Source organism: Mustela putorius, unplaced genomic scaffold (genome assembly GCF_011764305.1).
Source record: "Mustela putorius furo isolate JIRA1106 unplaced genomic scaffold, ASM1176430v1.1 tig00003859_pilon_pilon_pilon, whole genome shotgun sequence".
NCBI classification, from domain to species: domain Eukaryota; kingdom Metazoa; phylum Chordata; class Mammalia; order Carnivora; family Mustelidae; genus Mustela; species Mustela putorius.
In genome coordinates, this window is record NW_025422011.1 from 1,201,827 (window position 1) to 1,214,521 (window position 12,695).

The 12,695-nt window shown below is 53.6% G+C and overlaps 1 protein-coding gene across 2 annotated transcripts in view; it reads right to left on the reverse strand.

The window, feature by feature from the left end:
• The window catches only part of CREB3L1 (cAMP responsive element binding protein 3 like 1), a 34,871-nt gene continuing 22,176 nt past the window's right edge, over window positions 1-12,695 (reverse strand). The window contains exons 4-12 of one of the 2 annotated variants that reach the window (XM_004763149.3): window positions 9,843-9,921; window positions 7,989-8,146; window positions 7,122-7,271; window positions 6,900-6,958; window positions 6,641-6,709; window positions 4,660-4,759; window positions 3,614-3,740; window positions 900-1,167; window positions 1-710 (exon numbers count right to left, since the gene is read on the reverse strand). In XM_004763149.3, the coding sequence (XP_004763206.1) occupies window positions 674-710; window positions 900-1,167; window positions 3,614-3,740; window positions 4,660-4,759; window positions 6,641-6,709; window positions 6,900-6,958; window positions 7,122-7,271; window positions 7,989-8,146; window positions 9,843-9,921 (1,047 nt within the window). In that variant the 3' untranslated portion in view covers window positions 1-673. The remainder of the gene's footprint in view (window positions 711-899; window positions 1,168-3,613; window positions 3,741-4,659; window positions 4,760-6,640; window positions 6,710-6,899; window positions 6,959-7,121; window positions 7,272-7,988; window positions 8,147-9,842; window positions 9,922-12,695) is intronic. The other variant, XM_045065962.1, reaches the window with a different exon arrangement.

Genomic DNA, 12,695 nt, shown 5'->3' on the forward strand with positions numbered 1-12,695 from the left:
TTGATGCTGAATCTTTTTTTTTTTTTTTTACTTTTGCCTTCTTAAAGCTTGTGCTGAGCTGATGGAAGAAGCAGTTTGGCAATTAAAAAGGCCCAGCGGCTTGGGCAGCGGCAGGGGAGGCCGGGTGAGGGCCAGGGGAAGAGCAAAGCCCGCACTAACTTCATAAAATATAAAACAAGGGAGGGGTGAAGGGAGGCTGGAGACTTGTAAAATACAATATTTTAGGGGATTGGCAATAATAAAAAATAAGGTTCATTATTTACAAACAATTTCTGTTCTTGGTCTCTGTACAGTGGGGTGGGGGGTGAGGGGGGGTGTGTTGGTGTGTTGATGGGTGTGTTTGTGGGTGGGGGCAGGGAGGCAGTGGTCCAGTCGGTCATTATGAGAAAGGAGGGGGTCAGCCCAGTGAGTGGTTTATCTGAGAAGGACGGATGGCTGTGGGAGGGAGAGGTGAGAACAGAGTGGTCCGCCCAAGGGAACAGTCCAAATGTGATGGGGAAAGGAGAGGCCCTGGTAGGGAATGGGGCAAAGAAGGGCTGGGGCGAAGTGGAACCCCTTCTCCTGGGGTGGGAGCCCAGGGGGCAGGGGGACAAGCTGGATCCGGGTTAGAGAGCAAGACCACCCCTCTTCCGGGTGCCAGAGGCGACGTCCTGTGTCCTGGGTCTTGATGCGCCTAGGAGAGTTTGATGGTGGTATTGGGGCCGAGATCCCTGGAGAGAGAACAGAAGTCTGGGGTGAGTCTGTCCATCGAGGACCTTTTCACCACTCTGCACGCTGGATCAGAATGCGGGTGGGATGGGGCCTTGGGGAGGCGTGGCTGAGATGGGGTCCAGCCCCCCTCCCCGTGGAGAATGGGTGGAGCCTGGGGCCCGGGAAGGGAAGGGGCCCCGCCCACCTACCTCTCACGGAACCACTCCTTGGGGTGAGAGAAGTCCGGGCTGGTACCGTTTCCACTGATGTCTTTCGGCCAGGCCTCGCTCAGGTACTTGGTGGTCTCGTGGGTGCTGTCCAGGTGGTCATGCTGCAGGTGGTCCTGGGGCCGCTGCTCAGCCGGCCCCCCAGGCTTGATCTCCCAGCCGTCTGGGGGCTCCACGGGCAGCAGGGCGCTGCGGCCATCCTCCCACGAGCCTGCCCCCTCATCGTAGAACAGGAGGCTCCGGGAGGGCACTGGACAGAGAGCTGATGGTGAGCCTCCAGGCCGAGCCTCCCCACTCCCAGCCACATTCCTGGCCCACCAGTGAAGTACGAGGGCCTGAGTCAGAACCCCAACTCTAACACTGCCCTTGGGTATGACCTCTGGTGTCTTAGGCCTTTGCTTTAGCCTTTCTGAGCCTCAGTTTGCTCCTCCATAAAGTAGGCATACTAGGGTCGAGGTCGTGTGGATGTGGTTTGAGACCGTTATGGACAAAGTGATTGAAACTGTTCAGTAAGAACTCCGAGAAAGTAGTTCTTCCCAAGCAGAGGGTACCAGGTGGGGCATCTGAGAACTGGGTTTTTTTTTTTTTTTTTAAAGATTTTATTTATTTATTTGACAGATAGAGATCACAAGTAGGCAGAGAGAGAGAGAGAAGAGGAAGCAGGCTCCCTGCAGAGCAGACAGCCTGATGTGGGGCTCAATCCCAGGACCCTGGGATCATGACTTGAGCTGAAGGCAGTGGCTTAACCCACTGAGCCACTCAGGCGTCCCTGAGAACTGGGTTCTAATCCTACTTCCACTACTCACTTCCTCTGAGACCTTGAATCAAAATCCTTCCATTTTTCTTTTTTGTGGAGATTTTATTTTTTTGAGAATGAGCACAAGGTGGGTTAGGGCGGGGGATGTGGAACAGCAAATTCCCCCCTGAGCAGGGAGTCCAAGTGGGGGGTGGTGAGGGGGGGCTTAGATAAAGGCGTAACCCCCAGAGCCACCCTGGCTCCCTCTTCCCTGTTCTAGGCCCTAGTGTGCCCTTCAGGAAAATGAAGGAAAAGGAAACAGTTTGTTGGATATCTACCCTGTGCTAGGCATTGTGCAAAGCCCTTTGACCTGTATATCAAATAACGAGCATCTCACAGAAACTTCTGGAAAGGGGATATTCTTAGGCCTGTTCCAGAGAACAGGTAACTGAGGTTCTAGCTTATCAGGTACTTTGGCCTACACAGGGCTGCCTGCCTCTAGGATCTACCACCACCTTCCAGGCCCTCAGGCCCTGACCTAAGAGAGTAGGTGAAGGATACTCCCTGCCATTGAGCAACGCAGCAGCCCGGAAAGCCAGCCGGCTCCAGAAGCCATTTCCTACCACAGACACACACACTGGGCCTGCCACCCACTGCATTCTCTCCAAGGGGCTCATTCATTCCCTCCCTTCCTCGGACTCCCGTTGTTCATCCACACTGGCCCAACCCCCCACTTCCCTCCCTTCCTCTCCTCGGGCTTCCTCTACCTCCAAATACCCCAGGGCGCCCCTGGCCTTGGAAAACGGATATGTGACTTTCTCGACTCTCACACCCCCAGGGCCCACCTCCCTCTGCAACTGTCCTGTCTCCTCTAAGGCCACGCTTGTCCAGGGAGTGGTTTTGGCTGGCCACCTCCACTTCCTCTTCCTCTAACCCTCCCCACCCCTTCCTCCTTTCAAGGCCCTGATGGTCTAGCTCATTCTCCCAGCCTATCCCTCCTTCTTGAATCCTACTCCTCCCCGTCGCCTTCCTCTCTGACCCCCATCTCTTTCCTCTTCCTCCTCCTGTCCTGCCTGATGATTCGTTTCCGGTAGACAATGTGACCGTTAGAACATTCCTCCGTAGGTCTACCTGAAACACCTTCCTTGCCACCCACCTAGTGTACCTTTTCTTGCCGCCTGGCAAGGTCTTCAAAAAGAGAGGGGATGCACTCAATGAGTAAGCGCCTGCTGTGTACCAGACCCTGTGCTAAGAGTGTGTGTTCCCTGTGCCATTTAGTTGTGACAACGGCCATGCTTGGGGAGTGCAGAACTGGGACTTCCGTTTTTCAGATGAAGACACAAAAGCTTAGGGAGCTCAAGACATGTGCCCAAGGTCAAGCAGTTAGCAAGTGGCAATGGCAGACATGACGAACTTTGAGGCCCCATGCTCTTAATCACCATCGGTCCCCCGCGGGGTGATAACTACCTGAGCTCCCACCACGGCTGCCCCTCCTCTGCCGTGCTTGACATCCTGGCATTCCTTAACACGATGCTTCAGCCACCACTGTCTGATCAGAAAGTGCCCTTGAACCCAAACTCATGTGCTATCCCAGTCCTGAAATGCTAATTGTTCCTGGCAGATGCCCTTTAACCACTGGCACTATAATTCATGGGGGCCGGCGGGGTGGGGGGGGGCGGCAGTAGGGTGGGAACATTCCTGCTGTCCCCTAATCACCCCCCAACCCCTGCAGGCCACTCTTGGGTGGGCTGGGAGATCAGGGAACCTGCAGCATAGCCCCATTTCTACAACTAACGTTGAATAAATCATGGACCCATTGGGGGCCTCAGTTTCCCCATCTGCAAAACCAGGAGGTAGAATAAGATGTCGCCAACCCGGAACCCGTCTGGCTCCTGTCTTATATCTGGCTGATGCCCAGACGTTGGGACTGATGGAAGATGGCCTGGCCGAGAGCACTCACTCTGACTGGCTGTGTAGACGCTGTCAGCAGCCACGGGGTCTTCCTTCACAGTCTGGGAGCTGGAGGAGAACTCAGGGAGGCAGGGCACAAGGGAGCCCAGCACCAGAACGAAGCACAAGGCTGCCACCTGGTAGTGGAGAGAGCGGGGGTCAGAGCAGGTTGGGGGAGGGTGCAACGCCTGCCACCCCCAATTCTTCTCCTCCAAAACAATTGGTATTAAAAAGCCTGGTATTTTTCCAAGAAAGCAGCACTCAGAGCCAACCACCTCCTAGATGTGCGGTCTTCTCCCCTTGTTGGAGAAGGTGGAGGAGGCTGCTCAGGCCATCTCAGCCCCTCAGGGGCCACCACAGGCAGTGTCAGAAAAAGAAGGAAGTAGTCAACATGGATATCACCTATAAGGTGGGAAGTCAGGACAGGGAAAAAGGAATGGGGGGATCCTGGGGGGGGAGGGGACAGAGCATCACACCAGATTTGCAGCAGGACAAGGAAGAGTCACACATCCGGAACTAAGCCACGCCCATGCAGTGCCTGACACCAGACAGCATGAGGATCTCAGAGGCCCCAGGGAGTAGCCAGGAGGTATCAGGCTGCACATTCCTAAGACAGTGTGCAGAACCTGCAGATGCCTGAACCACACCCTGCACATTCTTTTGGGTTTCTAGAGATTTGCTCAGCCTTCTCCTCACTCACTATTCATTCCAGTAAGAAAGAACCAAGTGTCTCCCAACCTTGTGTCTCCCTAAGCCCTTTCCCCCTTAGGGTATAGAAGCCGCCTCCTCAAGGGACTTGCCCTACCTCCTAACTGGGTTCATGCGCGTTGCTGCACATTCACATTGTGTTAGAACTGGTCAGGGAAGGTCATGTTCTAGAAGGCTCCATGCGCTTGGTGAAAGAGGCTGGGGTCTTCAAGAGCCAGCCCAGCAGGCACTAGGGTGGTGTACCCTGGTGGTGTTGCCCAACCCTCAGAGCTCTGCCTGCCTTCCTAGAAAGCCAGCCTGGGGAACACTTGTCCTTGCGTGGCCCTGTGGTGAGGGAAAAGCACCTACCATGAGGCAGGTCCCAGTCTGGGTGGCGGCCATCTTGTAAGGTCTTGAGATCTTGTTGGTGACCAGAGTCTGGAGCTTCTGCAGCTGCTGGAGCAGGGTCCTGAGGAGGGCACAGTGGTCACCCAGCAGGCATCTTTGCCTCCTGGAACTTTCCCAGAGAGTCCCCGGACTAGCCCCACACTTGGCTTCCACACCAGGTGCCCGTTTCGGTCAAGACAGAAAAGGTCACCTCCCGGGTGTCCTGTCTGTGGTGTGGCCTGGGGAGCCTGGAGTCTATTGGGGTGAATTTTCTGGGTCACCCTATGGGAGCTCAGGGGTGCTCTGTGGTGCTCCTTGCCAAAGTGGGTTTGGAAGGTCTGCCCCACCTGGGCTGAGGTCACCTTTATCTTCACCTACACCAGTCACAGCTACATTGACTTTTCTTCCTTTGTACCCCACGACTGCCAGAACGGATAAGAAAGCCATGTCTGGTAGGTGTCAATTCATGTTAGCTTTTCTTCTCCTCTTTTTTTTTTTTTTTTTTTTTTTTTTTTATGGTGTAGAGAGGGTCCAGTAAATAGTAGGTACCATTTTGGTTAATTTTGTCACTGTTGCTTTTATCCGGGGACCTGTAGCATCTTATTTCTGTTCGTGGATTTCCACGTCAGTCTCCTTCACTAACTGTGGGCTCCCTGAGGGCTAGGACTGGGTCCCACCCAACGTGGAGCCCTCTGGGCACACACAGGGGGTGCTCAGCCAGTGCCTGGCCAACTATAGTTTAACTCTCTTTCCTCCACCTAGCTGGCCAGTGGGGCTGCAGTTACCAGAATGTACAGCAGGTGGCGAAATAGCTCCAAGGGCCTGGCCCTATTTTGGGCCAAGAGAGGAATCTGGGCCAGAGGTAGAGGGGTGAGGGGTGTGGGCCCCCGCCCCGCTTCCCTGAGTGGGGGGCATTCTCCAGGTCAATTAGGGGGAGTGGCTGGATCCTGCTGGAGAAGCTGGGGGAGAAGGAAGGAAAGAAGGAGAAAGCCTTCTGTTGAGCATTGGTTAAGTACCAACTGTCGTCTCTTGTTTCAATTTACCCCAGCAAATAATTATTAGAGACCTACTGTGGGCTCATGGCGAGGCACTATCAAGAATTCAGAATAACCATAAAAAAAAAAAAAGAGGAGAAGAAAAGCTAACATGAATTGAGTATTCCTAAATGCCAAGCACAGTGCTGGGCCTTTTACCTGCACTGTGTCATTGAATCTTCCTAAGAATCCTGGGAGATAGAGCTTCTATTGTCCCCTTTTAGATAAAGCAACCGGGGCCCAGAGAGCTTTAATGGTTTTCACAGGATCACAAAAATGGCAGAGTAGGATTAAAAAACCCAGGCTGTGACTTTAGGTAGCTGCTACGTGCTGGGCCCCATACTGAGGTTTCTCAAAGGAAACAGTGCGTGTGAATCACGGAAAGATCTTGGTGAAATGCATATTCTGATTCTGCAAGGTGGGGTGGGGGTGGGGAGAGTTCTGAGATCCTGTGGTTCTTACAAGCCCCCAGGTGGTGCGGATGCTGCTTGTTGATGAGAAGAGCTTGGAGTGGCAAGCACCCGTGCAGGGGTTCTAACATTAGGGCTCTAACGTTAGGGTACGTCAACATCACCTGGAGGGCTTAGTAAAACACAGATTGCTGAGCCCTCCCAGGAGTTCCTGATTCAGTAGGTTGGCTCCAGGCCTGAAAATCAGCATTTCCTATAGTTCCCAGGCCTGGGGAATTCCGCTTTGAAGGCCACCGCCCTACACCAACTCATTTAAGCGGCTCACCTACCCTGTCAGGTGTCTAGACCTATGCGTGGATAAAGGATGGGAAGCCAGGGGTCGCAAGCTGCAGGGTTCCATGTTTCTGGGGTTCCTGTCATCCTGAACTCAGCAATCTGGCCTGTCTCCTGCCTATGCCAGAGCCGGGCCCTGCCTGGAGAAGGACGGGGATCACGGACGATGCAGGGGGCACTACCTACCTGTTGGCATTCTCCAGGGTCTCTACCTTCTTCCACAGTTCGTTGTTCTCTGATGTAAATGTCTCCACCCTGAGGGGGCCAAGCAGACACAAGCTCAGGGGCAGTCCCCAGGTTCACTGCTGCCCCCTCTGCACCGCCCCCCCCTCCCTGAGTGCCCCTCCCATCCCCACTCCTGCTCTGGTGCCCTTGGAGCGAGCACTGGGGAGAGGGGCAGGTGGGGAGTGGGTCCCAGGCCTGCCACCCTGCTCAGAATGCTTACTTCTTTTCTAGACATTCCACGTACTCCTTCTTCTTACGGCGGCTCTCCTGGGCCGAGATCTAGAGGGGGAGGTCCCAAAACAGGGGTTACCACAGCCACATAGCCATTTCCGGGGGGGGGCACAATTTTAGGGCTGTTATCACCAGGGGAGCAGAGGCTCCCATCCACCAAGGAAGCAGGAAGCAGCCCTGGGGCAGGGCCAGGGTCCAGCTCATGCCTTACCTTATTCTTGATTTTTCTCCGGACCCTCTTTAAGGCCTTTTCTTCGGCTTTGGTGAGGGGGAGTTTCGTGGGGATGGGGTAGCCCTCAGCAATCAGGGTGCGTTTCTCCTCCTCTGTCAGGAGCAGTGGCCCTGATGTCCCTTGTAGTTTCTGTGGAAAGTCAGACATGCTGGTTAGGAACCAGACAGCCCTGGGTGCAAATCCAAGCTCTGCCATAGACTCTGCGTGACTCAAGGAAGGCATTGACTCTCTCAGCTTCGGTTTCCTAATCTGAGATAGGGTGGACTTGGATTAAATCCGCTAACATGAAAAAAAAAAAATCCGCTAACATGTAGCAACAGTGCTGGGAGCCCAGCATGTTAGGTGCTCAGTATATTATCTCAGGGTGGGCGTAGGGGCCCCCCAGACTCCATACTGGAATCCACAGCCTCAAAGCTTACTTGTTTGGAGCCACTAGACAGCAACCCTTTTACCTGCACTATGATCTTTGCTTGGGAGGCTCCACACAGGACTCAGCTCCATGTTTCCCAGGGCAATTTTGGGCCTCCTGAGCACCACTCCCCAAGCAGTGCTCCTTGGAGCTGGCCTGAGCCATCATCCCCGGTAATGTGGAGTTCTAGTCCTGCCTCTAGTCCCTGCCACAGTGGGGATTCGGCAGCTTCTTGGACTTCTCTACCTGTTTCCTCTTTACCCCAGAGCAGGATGAAAAGATTCTCACTCTCATCTGCTGGGCACACACCTCTCTGAATGCTTGTGGGGATGGGGACCATCAGGGTTGGAGGTCCCAGACCCTTCATCGCTGCTCTTGTGCAGGGTGGACTTACTCAATCCCTCACCTCTAGGGCCAGCCCGCCCCCAGCTGCTTACGTGAGGGGCGGTGAGAAGGGGGGAAGTGGAGATGGCCGTGGACGAGCGGGCCATGGGCCGGACAGGGCTGGAGGGGGGCAGAGAGCGGGGACTCTGGGAGCCGTCACTGTCGCTGCCGTGGCTGCTGGGGGGCGTCAGAGGCATCTGCACCAGGTCCTCTGGGGAGAGCAGGGGGAATCCAGGTTAGCAGGGTTGCAGCCCACCTCTGCTCGGACATCAGAGGTCAGCCGGGTCCCCCCGACACTGTGGGGGACGGAACACTGGGGCCTTGACCAGCTATCCCATCAGAAGCTCCTCTGCCATGTCAGAAAGTTAAGCTAACATCCTGGAAGTTCATTTCTGAATGCCAGCCTGTCTCCGACGCCACAGAAGCCTGGCTCCTTTAAGCCCGGTCCCTGGTGTGACTATCATGGAAGCCAGATTCTCGAAGTCCCTCCCCCTCCCTGACTTCACAGGGTCCAGGCCCTTGGGAGCCTCCACTGGTAACCCCAGAGGGGACTGGAGTTTGCCCACAGCCAGACCCATGGGGATCAGGCAGGGAAAGCAACAGCCTCTGTCACTTCCTTTTTCCCACTGCCAAACATCAGCCACAGCAATCTCAGGGTTTCCACTTCCAACTTGAGTGTGACAGGACAGCAGGCACTGGGCTCTAAGCACACTAGCCAAGAGCCCTGCAGTCCGAAGCCTCCCCTCCCCACTCCTGCTCTGTGGTTACAGCATCAGGAAGACTGACACGCTGTAGGTGGTCAGAGAAAGGCCTAGGTAGAGCCACGAGGACCGAGAGCCCAGCAGGGAGAGCTCCCAGGACAGCACAGAAAGCCCTGATCATTGCGGAGCAGGCTGAGGCTCCAGAGGAACAGCCACGTCCTTCCAGACTCTGCCTCGAGCTGCCCCCCTGGAGGAGTCCTCTCTCTCTCCCTGGACTTTCATTTGCCTCTTAAGAATGCCATAAGGTAAAGAGCCTGGAATATGGAGTCAGGGGGCCTGAGTTCAAGTTCTGCTGTCATGTGCCCCAGGTGTGTGACCTGTAGTCCTATTTCTTAACCCCTCCCAGCCTCACTTCCCTACTGGAAGGGAATGAATGGACTGCAGGGAGCCGTGAGGACACAATGAGCTCATGTCTGTGAAGATGCCTTACGGATTGAAGAGCGCTTTACAACATGATGTGTTTTCACGATGGCCCCTTCCTACCTTCTGTGAATCTTCTCTCCGAGGAAGGGAGCAATGGGAGGGCGAAGCTTGGGTCTTATTCATCTTTCTAAACCTTGTGCTACTCAGCCCGGAGCCTGATACACAGTACATGCTCAATGAATGTTTGATGAATTAATGAGATAGGGTTGGAAAGATTTGGTCAGCCTGTTCTTCTTCTGGCCAATTCAAGAAGCTTTCTCTGTTCCCTTCTCCCCTGTCAGATCTGGGGATGTGCCTTCACAGCCTCCTGGAAAATCTGCCATCTTTAACCCATACCTGTGCTATGAAATTGGCTCTCACTACTCTGTGATCTACTGGCACAGGACCTGTCTTCTGTCTCTGCTTCCTGAGACATGCCCAACTAAGTCTTGTGGATGGATGGATGAATGAATGGGTGGATGGATGGATGGGTGACCATAGAGTGGGCTTCCATTAGTGAATGACAGGAGGGGGGATTAGCTAACAGGGTGAGGGTGTCAATAACAGAGATGACAGTTGTAGACTAGGTAAAAAGGGAGCTGGATGGTTGGAAAGTGCACAGGGCAGGGAGGAAAGGGTATTCTGGGGAGATATGGGGGCTGTTGAGGGAGATGGATGGGCTGGGCCAAAGGATGCTGTCTGCCCAAGACTGGAAAGAAAGAGTCCCTCTCTGGACACACTTACCCGGTGTCACTTTGAGGAACTGATTCACCTCCTGGGGCTCTGCTTTGATCACTGGCAGCTGAGTCATCTCTCCTGGGGCCTGAGGAAGAGACAGGTCCAGCTCCATCAGCTGCCCCTGGGGCTGTCCCCACCATGCCGTTCAACCTCCCACCCTCCCTAGGGCTGGCGGTCTGCTCTGCACAATTAAGGAGGTGGATAGACCCAGGGTTCTGGGCACAGCCCAGATGGAGGAGAGGCAAGTTCTGAGGCTTCGAGAAGTCAAGTCAGACCTAAGAGAAGAGAATGATAGCTAAGTAGCTAGTGTAGTTTAGACCTAAGCTTGGAGAAGGAGGGCTTCTTGTGGCCTCCAAGGGCAAGGCCATCTCTTTAATGGAAGCTGCTCTTTGCTGACTCTGAAGGTCACAGGCCTTGGTATATGGGTTGCCAAGAGGAGAAAAGTAATGTCTGGCACATTGTTGCTGTTCAGTGAATGGCAACAGTAGTGCCCATGAAGAAGGCCTGAACTGGCTGGGGGCGCGGGGTGAGCTCTCTAGGCAGCTGAATCTTGAAAGGAGTCTTGAAGTATAAACAGGAATGTTCCAGATAAAGGACAAGGCAGGTGGTAAGTGAAATGAAAGGAATTTCCATCTGCAAAGGCCCAAGGGGCTAGAGAGCATGGCTGGCTCTGGAATCTGCAGGTATTTGGGGGTGTCCAGAGTGTAGGGGTGTGCCAGGAGGGAGTGGTAGGAAACAAGACCAGAAGACCTGGGCAGGGGGTGGGGTGGGGGTGGTGGTAGGATTCACAGAAGGTAGAAAGGGGCCAGGCAAAGAAGTCTGAAACAATAAAGAGTCCCTGATGGGGTGTATCGCAAGGGACTGACAGAACTAGATTTATGTTTTAAACAAACACGCGCTGCTATTTCTTTATGTTCCAACTTGCTGTTCCAGAAAGGGCATCAAGAGCATGCATGGCCTACTGGGTATTTACCCCAAAGCTACAGATGTAGTGATCTGAAGGGGCATGTGCACCCCAGTGTTTATAGCAGCCATGTCCACAATAGCCAAACTATGGAAAGAGCCTAGATGTCCATTGATAGCTGAAAGGATAAAGAAGATGTGATATATATGTGTGTGTAGATATATACACACACATACATACATACCATGGAATATTACTCAGCTATTAAAAAAAAGAAATCTTGCTATTTGCAATGACATGGATAGAATTAGAAGGAATTATGCTATGCAAATAAGTCAATCAGAGGAAAACAATTATCATAGGATTTCACTCCTATGCAGTATTTAAGAAAGAAAACAGGAGCATAGGGAAAGGGAGGGAAAAATAAAACAAGATGAAATCGGAGAGGGAGACAAACCACAGGAGACTCTTAACCATGGGAAACAAATGGGGGGCTGCTGGAGGGGAGGGGGAGAGGGGATGGGGTCTCTGGGTGATGGACATTAAGGAGGTCATGTGATGTAGTGACCACTGGGTGTTACATGCAACTGATGAATCACCGACCTCTACCTCTGGTACTAATAATACATTATGTGTTAATTAATTGAACTTAAAAAAAGAACATTCTTGGCTTCCTACACACGATTCTCAATATGCATCTGACTGGTTCTCTCTTTGTGGAAGGCACCATGTTTTGGGGTGCTGGATTTCAGGGCTGAGTCTCTCTTTTGGGTCCACAGCCAGCAGAGAGAGGCCATGACACTGTGGGTGCGACACAGAGCCTCCAATGTGGGCAGATGAGTAAGAATCACAGAAGGTTCAAGTTGGCAGGGACCTTGGAGAGTCTCTGGTCTGCATCCCAGCTCAGCCCTCAGGGGACAGAGAAGGCACTGTGATGCGGGAGGGTGTGTCACCCAGCCTATTACCAACAATGCCAGCTTCTGGTTCCTGGACCTTCCACAAGGGCATCGCGCTCTTACTAGAGTGGAAAGTGTGGGCTTCTGAGACTTGGAGGCCAGTTTTGGAATGCGGTTCATTATTTCCGCGTGTGGGATTTTTGTTTTTGTTTTTTTAGAGAGAGGGGGAGAGAGGTGGGGGAGGGATAGAGAGAGAGAGAGAGAGAGAGGCTCTTAAGCAGGTTTGATCTCACGACCTGGAAATCATGACCTGAGCAGAAACCAAGAGTGGGATGCTTAACTAACTGAGCCACCCAGGCGCCCTGCAGCTCATTATTTCTCACTGTGTGATTCTGGGCAAGTCCCTTAGCTCCTTGAGCCTCAGTTTCCCTCTCTGAGGCACGTGCCCCGCCTCCCGAGGCTGGCTCTCGCTGCTGCTGCGCCTTCCTTTCCTGCTTTGGCAAGGCCTGAGGAGTCGCTGAGCCATCTTGGAGATGGTCACAAAAGATCTTCCGTCTTTGCAAGGGGCCCTTGGTCATCTGGGTCAGTGGGGGGCGGGTGGGTAGGAAGGGGCTAATCTTGGCCTTGGGCGGAATACATTTTGATCAGGTGAGACGTGGTGGCCAGCAGGGGGCAGAGCCAGTCAAACCCCAAATGTAGGCATTTCAAGCAGGCCCTTACATTGTAGACTCAGGGCTTGGAGCCCCTTAGAGGCAGTTCACGCTCCCATTTTACAGATCAGAAAGCTGAGGAAGAAAGAGAGGGGCAACATGCCCAGAGCACAAATGAGAGCTGAGCTGGGACCCAGGCAGGGCCCAGAGTCTGGGGCTCGCATTCCCAGGAGGCTCTTCAGATGTTCCTGTTGGATCTAGAGTTGAATGCGTATCATGGAGAGTAGGGGGTGGGTGAGGGGGTGTGGGGGGGTGGCGTCGTGGGGGGAGGGATGGCCTGAATGTATGAGGTAAAAAATATTGATCTCACAAACATATACAACTGAAACACAGTGCAACTGTTGTATTC